General features: G+C 47.0%; 1 protein-coding gene and 1 long non-coding RNA gene across 7 annotated transcripts in view; both read left to right on the top strand.

The window, feature by feature from the left end:
- Positions 1–2,648, top strand: part of SLC9A8 (solute carrier family 9 member A8) — a 68,389-nt gene extending 65,741 nt beyond the window's left edge. For all 6 annotated transcript variants that reach the window (XM_060125034.1, XM_060125033.1, XM_060125032.1 and 3 more), the window contains one exon: positions 1,086–2,648. In XM_060125034.1, coding sequence (XP_059981017.1) covers positions 1,086–1,193 — 108 coding nt within the window. In that variant the 3' untranslated portion in view covers positions 1,194–2,648. The remainder of the gene's footprint in view (positions 1–1,085) is intronic.
- A 127-nt stretch (positions 2,649–2,775) lies between these two features.
- Positions 2,776–6,336, top strand: LOC132506402 (uncharacterized). The gene is made up of 2 exons (XR_009535823.1): positions 2,776–5,922; positions 6,030–6,336. It is a non-coding gene; the product is annotated as an uncharacterized LOC132506402 (long non-coding RNA).
- Positions 6,337–15,567: the final 9,231 nt, after the last annotated feature.

The raw sequence follows: 15,567 nt of genomic DNA, 5'->3' as shown, positions 1-15,567 counted from the left end.
GGGTCTTCGTTGCTGCGCGTGGGCTTTCTCTAGTTGCAGCGAGCGGGGGCTACTCTGCGTTGCGGTGCGCGGGCTTCTTATTGTCGTGGTTTCTCTTGTTGCAGAGCATGGACTCTAGGTGCGTGGGCTTCAGTAGTTGTGACACGTGGGCTCAGTAGTTGTGGCTCGCGGGCTCTAGAGTGCAGGCTCGGTAGTTGTGGTAGTTGTGGCTCACGGGCTTAGTTCCTCCACGGCATGTGGGATCTTCCCGGACCAGGGCTCGAACCGTGTCCCCTGCATTGACAGGCAGATTCTTAACCACTGTGATACCAGGGAAGTCTCTAGTGCTAGTTTAATAATAGACTTGTTAACCCAGTTTGGATTTCCTGGATGATAGACTTGGGACATTGATCGGCTACTGAATCTGAGCTGCGGAATTTCAGACCTGCCAGGGCCTTGGACAGTGGCCCGAGGCTCAGGGCTCTCGCTCCATCCCTCCAGGCACCACTGGCCTGACAGTGAGTGACACACTCAGGGACCAGCTTGGGCCTGCTTTGCTGAAACCGTCATCCTGCACCGTGCAGGGTGGGGGAGGGGTTCTCCTGGCTGCTGCCCCGCTTTGGTCCTGAGCCCCGTTTTCCCTCCCTCAGCAGTCAGGATCGCTGTCAGCACGTGAGTTCTTGCTGTGAGCCAAGGCGCTACACCAGACGTTTTTCATGATTGCTTCGTTTCATTCTCCCAGCAACCCATGCAGTAGATGCAGCGGGTTGTCTCAGTTGATAGCCGGGGAGACTGAGGCCCAGAGAGGTGAAGTAACCCCCCGAGGTCACACAGCCAGTACATGGCAAAGCTGGAAGCAGAGCCCAAGTGTGTCTGATTCCAGAGGCCAGGTTTTTTAACATCATGCCATCCTGCCTCCTACTCCTGTTCCAGGGTGACACCTCCCGTTATCTCCTCCCCAACAGAGAATGATCCCAGCTTGCGGTTAGTCAGTTAACACTTTGAAATTGCTTGTGGCCGCGCCCCCTGCCTCCCGTCTCCTCCCTTCCTCAGCCCTGACCCTGAGCCAGACCACTAACAAGGGCTTGCTGTGTCTCCCACCCCAGGACCTCCACCACGGGCGCATCCAGATGAAAACCCTCACCAACAAGTGGTACGAAGAGGTGCGCCAAGGCCCCTCCGGCTCCGAGGACGACGAGCAGGAGCTGCTGTGACCTACCAGGACGCGTGGCTTCCGGGCAGCCGGGGCCACAGCACTGCCATCCAGCCTCCCCGCGGCTCCCAGGACGGCCACCCAGCAAGGGCCCCCGAGGCGTGTGCATGTGGCACTTCTTTGGGGCGGATGGAAGCAGGGTGACGCACAGGCTACTGTCGTCTTAACCCAGGACCTCCCAGGCCTTTGGAGCCAGCCGGCTGCCCTGAAGCACCCTCTCCCCGCTCCTCACTGGGCTGGACCTCTGCCCTCAGGGTGGCTTCCCAGCCCGCGGATTGGAGGGACCACCTTTGCAGGTACATGTTTCCTTCTGCTTCTGTAGCCGGGGAATAGTCATCTGTCACGCCAAGGTGCCTGAGAGGAGAAATCCTGCCGTGGACCCACTGTGCAGGGCGTCCCGGGAGCGTGGTGCGCCGTTGCCGCCATCCCTGGCCACTGCCTTCATTACAGGGGCCCTTCCCTGCCGGACGGGTGTCGGTAGCAGCAGGGCGAGAGGCCAGCCGCCGCTTCCCTGTGCGTCATCAAGGCACCTCCGCCCTCAGCAGCGGCGGTTCTCACTTAAGCAGCAGGCTCAGAGGCCTTGGAAACCTCACACTCCCCTTCGTGATGTCGCTTGCACTCCCTGAGAAAGAGAAACTGAGTGACCTTTTTCTCTTTACCTCTGATTGGCACCTCACAGGCTGTCTCCCTGGGCAGCAGGCAGCTACTGCCCTTCTCTGGGAATACTGTGAATGTTTACACTGGAACCGAGCACGAGGGCACAGGCACCTCTCTAGAGCCCCATTGGAAGCCGTATCCCTGGGTTTTTTGGGGGTGAGTGACCCTATTCTGTAGGGTCAGAGCACCCTCTAGAGGGAAAGTCTTCAGGGTTTATGCTGGCCAGCAGCTGCTGTCTTTGAATTCAGTTTAAATTCATACACTTTTACAAAGTGGTGAGAGCCTAGCAGTCCCTTCCCTGACCTCTATTCCTTACTCAGCGGTCCTTGTTTGTTCAGAGGCCCCTTTTCCTGGGCTCTGCCCACCGTTTACCTGCTGCACCTTCACTGCTCATCGGCATCTTTTTTTTTCCCTCCCAATTCTCTACCATCTTGGGTCCCATTTGTCCCCGTGCTCCTCCTCTGCCACCCCTTCCCAGGGCTCCAGTGGCCTGCAGCCAGATGCATCTGAGTCTCACCTGCAATCCCTGAGCAGCCACTGCTCCCTCAGGACTCGCTCGCTCACAGAGCGCTTGCGCATGCGCGCGCACACACCACACACACCCCTGCCCCGGCCACGCGCGCACACACACACCACAGACACACACACACACACCACACACACACACACACCCCTGCCCCGGCCACGCGCGCACACACACACACACACACACACACACCCCTGCCCCGGCCACGCGCGCACACACACACACACCACACACACACACACACCCCTGCCCCGGCCACGCGCGCACACACACACACACCACACACACCACACACACACACACACCCCTGCCCCGGCCACGTGCGCGCGCGCGCACACACACACACACACACACACACACAGACACACACACCTGCCCCGGCCACGCGCGCGCGCACACACACCCCACTGCCCCGGCCATGCACGTGCGCGCACACACACACACACACACCCCTGCCCCGGCCCCATGGTCCGGGCCCCTGGGCCACCTCAAGGTGAGGAGCTGCCAATCATGTCCAGGGGACATGGAGTTTCTGACTTCCCCGCATCCACCCCCTTCACCGGCCCTTTAACAAGTCTTTACCTGCTTGCTTGTGCCCATCTACAGGCCTCTGGCAGTTTCCATATGTGGCTCAGGGTCTCAGCTGGAGCCTTGGGACTCAGCACCCCCTTGCGTGGTTTAATTCATCATGTGCATGTCGTTGGTTCTGTTTCGGACACAGTGGGCCAGCATGGACCTTGGGCTGGCAGCAAATATGTTTCCATCTTCTCAGCCTCAGGCAGCGTGGCTCTGGATGTGAGGAAGGACTGACCTCGGGACCCTCCAGGACCCATGTACCCAGCCCACGAGGCCAGACCCCTGCCCTAACCCCTTCCCTTGCCCCAGAAGTGTAAGCGTAAAGCCAGTCAGGCAGGAGGGCACATGGCTTCCTTTTTATGCATGAAAAGTCAATTGGTACTTGATAGAGCTAAAATATGATTTCTTTTTGTAATCTCCCACCATAACCCCATAATTTGAGCCAAATAGGATTACTTTACTTCACCTAATATCCCCACTGGAAGATTAATGCCATGCATAATTCCAGTCTCCGTCATTTCCTATTTCTTTTTAGTGGAAGAGAAAAGAGGTCAAAGGGGTAGGACCTTTGTCCATAAGGGGAGGGGGCAGGGATCAGAGGCCAGATTGTTCTCTCATTCTCCAATTCATAAGTAACTGACTTTCCCCCTGAAATTCAGAGTCTGATCTCCGAGGTGTAAGTTGCATTGTAAACTCAGTAGCTTGCCGGAAAAAAATTTTGGGGGGCTGTGAGTTCATAGATTAAATAATGAAAACAGGATCTTCTCAGTTCAGACTGCCCTTTGTCACCAGGTCCCACCTGTCCTTCCACTTTTAGCTGAGACCTGAGAGTGACAGTAAGTAGAGAAGCACGCGGGGTCGGGGCGAGGTCCCCAAGGCTTGGCTGTGTGAAGGTGGCTGGGGGAGAGTCTTGCCTGGCCTGGAGCAGCGCCAGCCTGGGCGTCCCATGAGCTGCTCCTGCCCTCTTCTGGCCAAGTAGTGGCTTAGCAGCGTGGGAGGGCATTTCCCCGCCAAGGAGGGCGCCCCGTGTGCCTCAGCCATCACCTTTGAACAGGCCAAAGCCCATGGAGAGAGATTTTTCTGGTGGACTTTTTTCAGATGTCTTTGCCTGAGAATCAAAAATTGCTGCTGTCTACCTTTAGCATTCCTAATAATTCTATTGTTGGGGGAATAAATGCCTAGAAGATTAAAAATATCCAGCATAACTATAACTTCACACATGTTTTCTTTTAGGTCTAGGCCATGGGACAGGAGAAGTATAGCACAGAGAGAAGGTAATACTTTAGGAGGAGGTGAAGGCTGTAAGGTCAGTGCGTGCCTTTGGGGAAGCTGGTTGGCTAGCCAGTGAACTCTGAAGACACGCCGTCTTGGGGAGCTGGGGCGTCCTGTAGCGCTAAGGCCCCACCCCAAGGCTCCCCCAGCAGCCCCTCCACAGCAGGCCCTACGATTTTGGACTTGGAATTCATCACGTGTTCTGCAGCCCTGTGGTTGTAGGACTGCTGGGACTAACCATGCTCAGAGGCTTGGAGTGTGAGGCCTCACAGGAAAAGAAGCTGGCTTTTCCTAGGGTCCCCAGAGACCAAGTTCGGGCTGAGCTGGAACAGAGCCAGGCAGGTGGTGGCTCAGTTCCATCATCTGGTGCTCACTCAGCCCAGGGGCAGACCCTGTCCCCCTGGCCAGCTGCCTCTTTTCACACACTGGGAATGCTTGCTGGGCCCCGGCTGACATGAGGCCAGGGGCCCAGAATGTTGGCAGCCCCTGAGTGCCCCAAGTCAGCCTAGGGAGGCCCTGATTTGCCTGCAGATTCCTCTGTGTGCAGTGGAGTGTGGAAAGGCTGGTGAGTGGGGAGCCTTCTCCTTCAAGCCCTCACCTAAGGTGGCCTTCCGGGGTCTCAGGTCCACACTCCCATGGGGGTCCACACACGTGGCAAAGTCCCCAGCGGGGAGGCCACAGCCAGAATCCCTCTTCTGCTTCAGTGGGGAGAGTGAGGGTGGGGCCTGGTGGTGACCGGCTTCTCCTCAGCCAAGTCCGGGCCATCGAAGGTCCGGCAAGGTGTAGGCGTGGCTTCGGGTGGCCTTAGAACTGACCCCTGATTCTAATGGGAGGAGGAATCTCTCAACAGCAATGATTGACTGTCAGTTAGGACTTCAAATGCCAAAAAAAGAGGAAAGATCCTTTGCTCCTTCCTCATTCCCTCCAGAATGCAGGCATGTGATTCTCCTGCTGGGTGGTGGGTAGGAAATTATCTGAAACGTTCCTGGTAGAGCAGCCAGAATCATTAAGAAGTTGTTCTACCAGGAACCCGGTCTCCAAAGCCCCAGGCAATATGTTTTAAATGAAAACACCACAGTCAGAGTGACGGCTTCGGATAATCAGCCACACTCCCTTCCACTTAGTCTCCTGTCATTTCTCACACAAATGGAGTTAGATGTTCAGGGACTTCCACCATCATTGCCCATGTTACAAAAGAAGACTTTCTAATTTCCCCCACCCCGTTTCACCCTTTCTCACCCCAGCCGACACAGTCCCTAATCCCAGAGGGAAAAAAAATTTGTGGCTTTTCCTACCCAGGAGCTGGTCTTTTCCCAGCTGCTCTGCGTTGAGCATCCTGGCTTCAGGGCGAGAGAGCTGAGTCCTTGGAGTGCAGCTGCGGGCCCCGTGGCCATGGGATCCATGGGGATTGTGCAGTTCGGTGGTCAAGAGAAAGGTCACCTGTCAGTGCTATGGGCCCCTGTCCAAGGAGCTGGTCAGCCACACAGAAGAGCCACTTCTCCAGGCCCCAGCGCTGCTCTGAGGAGCTGCGGAGGCCCATGGGCCGGGGAAGGCTCCTCGCTCGCTCGGCTGACTCAGGGTTCGTGGCTACCAAAGGCTTTAGCATTTTCTCCAGTACAGCTCCTGCAAAGCTTGATTTATTCTCAAGATTAATCAGAATCTTGTATTCTTTTGAGTAATTTTCTTTTTAAAAATGAAGGTTTTTTTTTTTTTTTTTTTTTGATAGGCAAGAAGTGGATTTATTTAGGGAGAAACACACTCTACAGACAGAGCCTGGGCCATCTCAGAAGGTGAGCAAGGCCGAAGGATTTTTTTTAAGTACAGCTTTTTGATATAAGGACTGTTGGGAAGGTCAGGCTTGTTCTTTTGTCCTCCCCCAAGTAAGATGTGAGAGGCAGCCGTTAGTCCTGGTTCCTGAGAAATATGCGGCTCTTCTTGGTGGGGCTGTGGGTTGCAGAGGCGAAGGTGGGTCGGAGGTGGAGGGACCTGCGGCTGCTCTGCTGGAGCCTCTACCTCGTCTCACTGGACTCTTCAAAGAACTCAGAAATGGATGAAAAACAGTAATGTCACTGGATTCTTATTTAGAAATAAAAATGAACGCTGCTGAATCAGACCCACTTTCTGTGTTTATGTTCCGTGGCTTTGCAAAGGCCTGGGTCACGCCCCCCTAGACTCGGCTCTGTCCACGGCTGCCCGGCTCTCGCGGCCAGAAGCCTGGCAGAACGCAGTGGTTAGTGGGCAGGAGTGCGGGTTTTGGGCCCCAGTTCCTGCCTCTGTCCCTGTTGGGCTGGACCCCGTGAGCCCATAAGCTTTGTAGTTGCCCAGCCTTGAGACCAGAGGAAGAGCCTAGAGACAGCAAGAGAGACATGAACGGTTTGTTGGATAGAGGGATCTTAACAAACGGTCCCGGAGCAAAACCCCACGGCGTGCAGCAGCCATCGGACAGGACACCAGGACATGGCAGCAGTCCTCACCACATTGGGGAGATTGATGTCAGGTGGGCTCGGTTACCAGGAACTAATTGAGCCCTATGATTAAGAGGATTGGATAGTCACGTGAGGGAAGCAGGGGCTGATCGAGCAGGGGATATGCAGAGAGCAGGAGACAGCCATCTTGAATGGCCTGAGCACACAGTCCCTCAGTGAGGAGGACGTGAGGCCAAGCAGGAGGGCTCAGCTCAGGCCCAGCCTCCAGCCTCCAGCCACAGCTGCTTCCTCACAGGTGCGAGGGACTTGTCCTCCCTGGGGTTCTCTGGGCTAGCTGCCCTCCTCCCTGCTGGGGTTGCAGACTGGCTAGCCACCCTCCTCCCTGCTGGGGTTGCAGACTGGCCCCTGGTAGGCCTTTGACTGAAACCAGGCTCTGAACCCACACGGCCGTGCGAGTCAGATGGAAGCTGGTGGCGGTATCTGTGGGGAGTCTGGAGGCTCCGTTTGTTTATACTCTCTCATGCTTCCAGAAGGCATCTGAAGCTACTTACGGTAACAGGTGCAAACAAAAAATACATGTGATATAAATGAAACCAGGCAGAAGAACCTGTCCTGACCCCAGGCACGAGCCTCCTGACAGGGAGGCCAGAACCAGGGCTCTTAGTTCCTCTCCACCCTGCAATGCATCCCCACCCCCAGGCCAAAGGAGGAAGGGTGGGGGGAGAATAAATCACATCCTGGACCCTTCCTCTACCTGGATTGCTAACTGCACGCCCAAACCAATGCCTGCTGGCGTCAGGCAGGGAACCTGGTCAGGGAGCAGCGCTGGTAGGAGGCGCACGTGGCCCTCAGCTCCCTTCCGCCTGTGACGGAGACCTGGGTTCAGAGAAGGATTCCTCCACCCTAATGAAACCATGCAGGTGGGATGACAGGTGGCACTGGAGTGATAGGCCTCTGGCAAATATAAAGCAGAATCTTCCCAGGCCACCGATGGCTGCAGAGGAGGCTAGGAAATGAGCAGAGTGTCAGCCTGGACAAAATGGAACCCTGGTAGTAAAGGTGAGCAGAGCCTGAGTGGGACTGGGTATTTTCATTCACATTTCAACCTTCTCAATGTCTAGAAAAAGCACTCAGGGTGAAGGGGAGCAAACCAGGGAAGAAGTATTTTGCTTGGAGGCCAGAAAGCTGCAGGGGAGGGTCACACACAAAGTTGAGGGCCCCGTGACCTCCACTCGACTCCCAGGGGAGCTGAGGGGAGATGAAGCCATTTATGGTCATTCCACTCCCCTCGCCTGAGAATGCTGAGGAATGGGCCTCTGGCCCAATTCCGGCAGAAGAATGAAGCAACATCTTAGGGAATTTCCAGGACTGTTTCCTCACACTCAGTCACTCAAAGAAGGGAAGCACCCTCTTCCCATGGTCTGGCCTTTGCCTCCCATTATGTGGGGATGCAGTGCTCAGACCTGCTGCAGCAATTCTGAGACAAGGGAAGGCCTCACCAACCTGCTGCGCAGAAAGACAGAGGCCCTGAGTTGTTAACAACACTGTCGGACCAGTGAATTAAGCAGTCCTGGAACCGACCTCCCACCGGAGCTCACTGCGGGAGACAATACGTGTTCTTGCTGCTGATGCTGTTTGGGTTGGGTTTTATGTTACAACAAAAATAATCCTAACTGAAAGAACTTCATGAAGTCAGACGATCAGATTCCAAAACAACATATATAGCATCAGCCTCCAAAAATTAAATTGATGTGTGTGTATATAGGAAAAAATCTGGAAGGATAGGTATGAAGTTTGAGAGAACATTGGTCCTCTCTGAGTGGAAAGATAATGGGTAACTTTTAAGATCTCGTCTGAAGATATTTTCTATTTCTTTCACAAAGAACTTTTATTCAGACCAGAGGGCAGACAGCAGAAGCAAGAAGAACTACAATTCTGCAGCCTGTGGAACGAAAACCACATTCACAGAAAAGTAGACAAAATTTAAAGGCAGAGGACTGTGTACCAGATGAAGGAACAAGATAAAACCCCAGAAAACAACTAAATGAAGTGGAGATAGGCAAGCTTCCAGAAAAAGAATTCAGAATAATGATAGTGAAGATGATCCAGGGCCCTGGAAAAAGAATGGAGGCAAAGATCGAGAAGATGCAAGAAATGTTTAACAAAGACCTAGAAGAATTAAAGAACAAACACCTAGAAGAATTAAAGAACAAACAGAGATGAACAATACAATAACTGAAATGAAAAATACACTAGAAGGAATCAACAGCAGAATAAATGAAGCAGAAGAACAGATAAGTGACCTGGAAGACAGAATAGTGGAATTCACTGCCATGGAACAGAATAAAGAAAAAAGAATGAAAGGAAATGAAGACAGTCTAAGAGACCTCTGGGACAACATTAAACACAGCATTTGCATTATAGGGGTCCCAGAAGGAGAAGAGAGAGAAAAAGGACCCGAGAAAATATGTGAAGAGATTATAGTTGAAAACTTCCCTAACATGGGAAAGGAAATAGCCGCCCAAATCCAGGAAGCACAGAGAGTCCCAGGTAGGATAAACCCAAGGAGAAACATGCTGAGACACACAGTAATCAAACTGACAAAAATTAAAGACAAAATATTATTGAAAGCAACAAGGTAAAAATGACAAGTAACATACAAGGGAACTCCCATAAGGTTAACAGCTGATTTCTCAGCAGAAACTCTACAAGCCAGAAGGGAGTGGCACAATATATTTAAAGTGATGAAAGGGAAGAAACTACAACCAAGATTATTCTACCTAGCAAGGATCTCATTCAGATTCGACGGAGAAATCAAAAGCTTTACAGACAAGCAAAAGCTAAGAGAATTCAGCACCACAAAACCAGCCCTACAACAAATGCTAAAGGAACTTCTGTAAGTGGGAAACGCAAAAGAAAAGGACCTACGAAAACAAACCCATAACAATTAAGAAAATGGTAATAGGAACATACGTATCGATAATTACCTTAAACATGAATGGATTAAATGCTCCAACCAAAAGACACAGGCTCGCTGAATGGATACAAAAAGAAGACCCATATATATGCTGTTTACAAGAGACCCACTTCAGACCTAGGGACACTTACAGACTGAAAGTGAGGGGATGGAAAAAGATATTCCATGCAAACGGAAATCAAAAGAAAGCTGGAGTAGCAATACTCATATCAGATAAAATAGACTTTAAAATAAAGAATGTTACGAGACAAGGACACTACATAATGATCGAGGGATCTATCCAAGAAGAAGATATAACAATTATATATGCACCCAACATAGGAGCACCTCAATACATAAGGCAACTGCTAACAGCTATAAAAGAGGAAATCGACAGTAACACAGTAATAGTGGGGGACTTTAACACCTCACTTACATCAATGGACAGATCAGACAGAAAATTAATAAGGAAACAGAAGGTTTAAATGACATAACAGACCAGATAGATTTAATATTTATAGGACGTTCCATCCAAAAACAGCAGATTACACTTTCTTCTCAAGTGCACATGGAACATTCTCCAGGATAGATCACATCTTGGGTCATAAATCAAGCCTCGGTAAATTTAAGAAAAATTGAAATCATATCAAGCATCTTTTCTGACCACAACGCTATGAGATTAGAAATCAATCACAGGGAAAAAAACCATAAAAAACACAAACACATGGAAGCTAAACAATACGTTACTAAATAACCAAGAGATCACTGAAGAAATCAAAGAGGAAATCGAAAAATACCTAGAGACAAATTACAACGAAAACATGACAATCTAAAACCTATGGGATGCAGCAAAAGCAGTTCTAAGAGGGAAGTTTATAGCAATACAATCCTACCTCAAGAAACAAAAAAAATCTCAAATAAACAACTACACTTACACCTAAAGGAACTAGAGAAAGAAGAACAAACAAAACCCAAAGTTAGTAGAAGGAAAGAAATCATAAAGATCAGAGCAGAAACAAATGGAATAGAAACGAAGAAAACAGTAGCAAAGATCAATAAAACTAAAAGCTGGTTCTTTGAGAAGGTAAACAAATTGATAAACCTTTAGCCAGACTCATCAGGAAAAAGAGGGAGAGGACTCAAATCAATAAAATTAGAAATGAAAAAGGAGAAATTACAACGGACACCACAGAAATACAAAGCATCCTAAGAGACTACTACAAGCAACTCTATGCCAATAAAATGGACAACCTGGAAGAAATGGACAAATTCTTAGGAAGGTATAACCTTCCAAGACTGAACCAGGAAAAAACAGAAAATATGAACAGACCATCACAAGTAATGAAATTGAAACTGTGATTAAAAATCTTCCAACAAACAAAAGTCCAGGACCAGATGGCTTCACAGGTGAATTCTATCAAACATTTACAGAAGAGCTAACACCAGTCCTTCTCAAACTCTTCCAAATTATTGCAGAGGAAGTAACAGTCCCAAACTCATTCTACGAGGCCACCATCACCCTGATACCAAAACCAGACAGAGATACTACAAAAAAAGAAAATTACAGACCAATATCACTGATAAATATAGATGAAAAAATCCTGAACAAAATACTAGCAACAGAATCCAACAACATATTAAAAGGATCATACACCATGATCAAGTGGGATTTATCCCAGGGATGCAAGGATTCTTCAATATATGCAAATCAATCAATGTGATATACCACATTAACAAACTGAAAGATAAAAACCATATGATCATCTCAATAGATGCAGAAAAAGCTTTTGACAAAATTCAACGCCCATTTATGATAAAAACTCTCCAGAAAGTGGGCATAGAGGAAAACTACCTCAAAATAATAAAGGCCATATATGACAAACCCACAGCAAACATCATTCTCAATGGTGAAAAACAAACCATTTCCTCTAAGATCAGGAACAAGACAAGGATGTCCACTCTCGCCACTATTATTCAACATAGTTTTGAAAGTCCTAGCCACGGCAATCAGAGAAGAAAAATAAAAGGAATGCAAATTGGAAAAGAAGAAGTAAAACTGTCACTGTTTGCAGATGACATGATACTATACATAGAGAATCCTAAAGATGCCACCAGAAAACTACTAGAGCTAATCAATGAATTTGGTAAAGTTGCAGGATACAAAATTAATGCACAGAAATCTCTTGCATTCCTATACATTAACAACGAAAGACCAGAAAGAGAAATTAAGGGAACAATCCCATTCACCATTGCAACAAAAAGAATAAAATACCTAGAAATAAACCTACCTAAGGTGGTAAAAGACCTGTACTCAGAAAACTATAAGACACTGATGAAAGAAATCAAAGATGACACAAACAGATGGAGAGATACACCATGTTGTTGGATTGGAAGAATCAATATTGTGAAAATGACTATACTACCCAAAGCAATCTACAGATTCAATGCAATCCCTATCAAATTACGAATGGTATTTTTTACAGAACTAGAACAAAAAAATCTTAAAATTTGTTTGGAGACAAAAGACCCCGAATAGCCAAAGCGATCTTAGGGGAAAAAACGGAGCTGGAGGAATCAGACTCCCTGACCTCAGACTATACTACAGAGCTACAGTAATGAAGACAATATGGTACTGGCACAAAAACAGAAATATAGATCAATGGAACAGGATAGAAAGCCCAGAGATAAACCCATGCACCTATGATCAACTAATCTATGACAAAGGAGGTAAGGATATACAATAGAGAAAAGACAAGTCTCTTCAGTAAGTGGTGCTGGAAAACTGGACAGCTACAAGTAAAAGAATGAAATTAGAACACTCCCTAACACCACACACAAAAATAAATTCAAAATGGATTAAAGACCTAAACATAAGACCAGACACTATAAAACTCTTAGAGGAAAACATAGGAAGAACACTCTTTGACATAAACCACAGCAAGATCTTTTTTGATCCACCTCCTAGAGTAATGGAAATAAAAACAAAAATAAACAAATGGGACCTAATGAAACTTAAAAGCTTTTGCACAGCAAAGGAAACTACAAACAAGACGAAAAGGCAACCCTCAGAATGGGAGAAAATATTTGCAAATGAATCAACGGCAAAGGATTAATCTCCAAAATATATAAACAGCTCATGCAGTTCAATATTAGAAAAACAACCCAATCAAAAAATGGGCAGAAGACCTAAATAGACATTTCTCCAAAGAAGACATACAGATGGCCAAGGAGCACGTGAAAAGCTGCTCAACATCACTAATTATTAGAGAAATACAAATCAAAGCTACAATGAGGTATCACCTCACACCTGTTAGAATGGGCATCATCAGAAAATCTACAAATAACAGATGCTGGATAGGGTGTGGAGAAAAGGGAACCCTCTTGCACTGTTGGTGGGAATGTAAATTGATACAGCCACTATGGAGAACAGTATGGAGATTCCTTAAAAAACTAAAAATAGAATTACCATATGACCCAGCAATCCCACTACTGGGCATATACCGAGAGAAAGCCATAATTCAAAAAGACACATGCACCCCAGTGTTCACTGCAGCACTATTTACAATAGCCAGGTCATGGAAGCAACCTAAATGCCCATCGACAGACGAAGGGATAAAGAAGATGTGGTACATATATACAATGGAATATCAGCCATAAAAAGGAACGAAACTGGGTCATTTGTAGAGACGTGGATGGATCTAGAGACTGTCATATAGAGTGAAGTAAGTCAGAAAAACAAACATCCTATATTAACACAGATATGTGGAATCCAGAAAAATGGTACAGATGAACCAGTTTGCAAGGCAGAAATAGAGACACAGATGTAGAGAACAAACGTATGGACACCAAGGGGGGAAAGTGGCAGGGGGCTCGTGGTGGTGGGATGAATTGGGAGATTGGGATTGACATATATATACTAATATGTGTAAAATGGATAACTAATAAGAACCTGCTGTATAAAAAGTAAATAAAATTCAAAAAGAACTTTCATTCAATAATAAGGAACATACAGTGTGCTATCTTCACTTTTCAAAATGTGATTATAAATGAAACTAGAACTAGAGGAGCAATGCATTAAATGGAGAGATCTGATGTGATTTCAAGAGGGCTAGGGATGATACAAATGAACTTATTTACAAAACAAATAGACTCACAGACATAGAAAACAAACTTATGGTTACCAAAACGGGAAAAGGGGGTGATAAATTAGGAGTTTGGGAGTAAAATATACACGCTACTATATATAAAATAGATAAGCAACAAAAACCTACTGTATAGCACACAGAACTATACTCAACATCTTCAGTACACCTATAATGGAAAAGAATCTAAAAAATATATATATATACACACACACACACACACACACACACACACACACACACACAACTGAATCACTTTGCTGGACACCTCAAACTAACACAACATTGTAAATCAATTATATTTCAATAAAATTTTTAAGAATTTAAAAATAAATTTTAAAAAGATTTTTTAAAAGTGAAGAAAAAAACGCTAGGGAAATAGGAAGTCTCCTCATGCTCTGGTGAGGGTCTAAATTGATAGAATTCACTTTGAAGAGCACCTGGCAGTGCCTAGTAAAGTTAAAGATGCCTGGGACCCTTCAATCCAGCGAGTCCTCTCCTCGGTTTAAGCCCTAGAGAGCAAGGAGAGGCAAACACTGCCTGAGGCCCAAGCCCAGCCTGTCTCCTGTTCTGTACCACCAGCGAGCTGAGCCTGGGATTTTAACGTGTTCAAATGGTTGAAAAAAAAAAATTCAAAAGAACAGTATTTCACGACATGAAAATTATATGAAATTCAAAGTTTAATGTCCATAAAGTTTTGAATGTTTTAATAAAAAAATCGTGGAAATTTGTTTTATTTGTTCTATATTATCTATATAATAATATATAAATATAAATATATATATTTGCCTCTTGTCTCCCAAAGCCAAAAATATTCATTATCACCATTTACAGAAAAAGTGTGCCCACGCCACCCTATAGAAATTCTTACATAGTCATGCATACTCAGGAGACACCTACAAGAATATCTGTAATAGCAAATTATTGGAAACGAGCTGTTTCCCACTAGGAGAATGGATTAAACAGTGGCACAGTAATGTAAGGAACAGTATACAGCAGCAAGAACGGATGGATGGATGAATGAATGAAACTAGAATAACATATCAACATGGATAAATCTCAAAATACTGAAAGAAGGGGAGAAAGAAAGCTGCAGATGAATAAGTACATATAAAACCAGGCAAAATGATGTTGTGAAACAGTAGTGCTTAGGGATGCAGCCAAGTGTAGCAGAGTGTGAAGAAAGGCTGGAAAAGTCAACCCCAGGATCCAGGGCTCCTCTGGGGTAGGGGAAGGAAGGTGAGGAACTGCATTTGAACCACATGACACCTACCCTGGCTTCACTTGTATCCCTGATATTTCATTTCCTAACAGAGCCATGGGCAACCAGGAGTTAATCATATGTGCAAACTTGCAAAGGCTCCTCACACTCTCTGAGCCTTAGTCCTTCTCCCCGCTCTGTGGTGAGTAACTGAGATGCTCTCCAAGGGTTGTCCCAGGTGACTCCCTCCTTTCAGGGTCAGGTCTAGCTATGGTGACAAAATCAAAACTAGTAGTGGCTTCCCTGGACCCCTTGAGAACCAGGATCCTCAGCATGGGAATAAAAGAGAAATGAGGTTGAGCAAAAATCCTGTGGTCCTGAATTTTAATTTAAGTATAAGTATGAACTTACAATGTACTTTGTGTTTTTAGATATATAAACCCATTGCTAGCTCTGCTCACTGAAAAGACCTGGAAACAATGACCAACCCAGAGGCAGTGAGCACCCTTAGCTCTCGGACTTTGGTATCCAAATGTCATTTCACAGCAAAAGGACCCAGGGCTCTTTGGAGAAACATCTGAGCCCAGGAGTTGGGCAGGACATGTACAAAGATGAACAT

The sequence above is a fragment of the Lagenorhynchus albirostris genome, chromosome 15 (assembly GCF_949774975.1).
Source record: "Lagenorhynchus albirostris chromosome 15, mLagAlb1.1, whole genome shotgun sequence".
NCBI classification, from domain to species: Eukaryota; Metazoa; Chordata; class Mammalia; order Artiodactyla; family Delphinidae; genus Lagenorhynchus; species Lagenorhynchus albirostris.
This window is presented reverse-complemented; position numbering and strand designations above follow the sequence as displayed.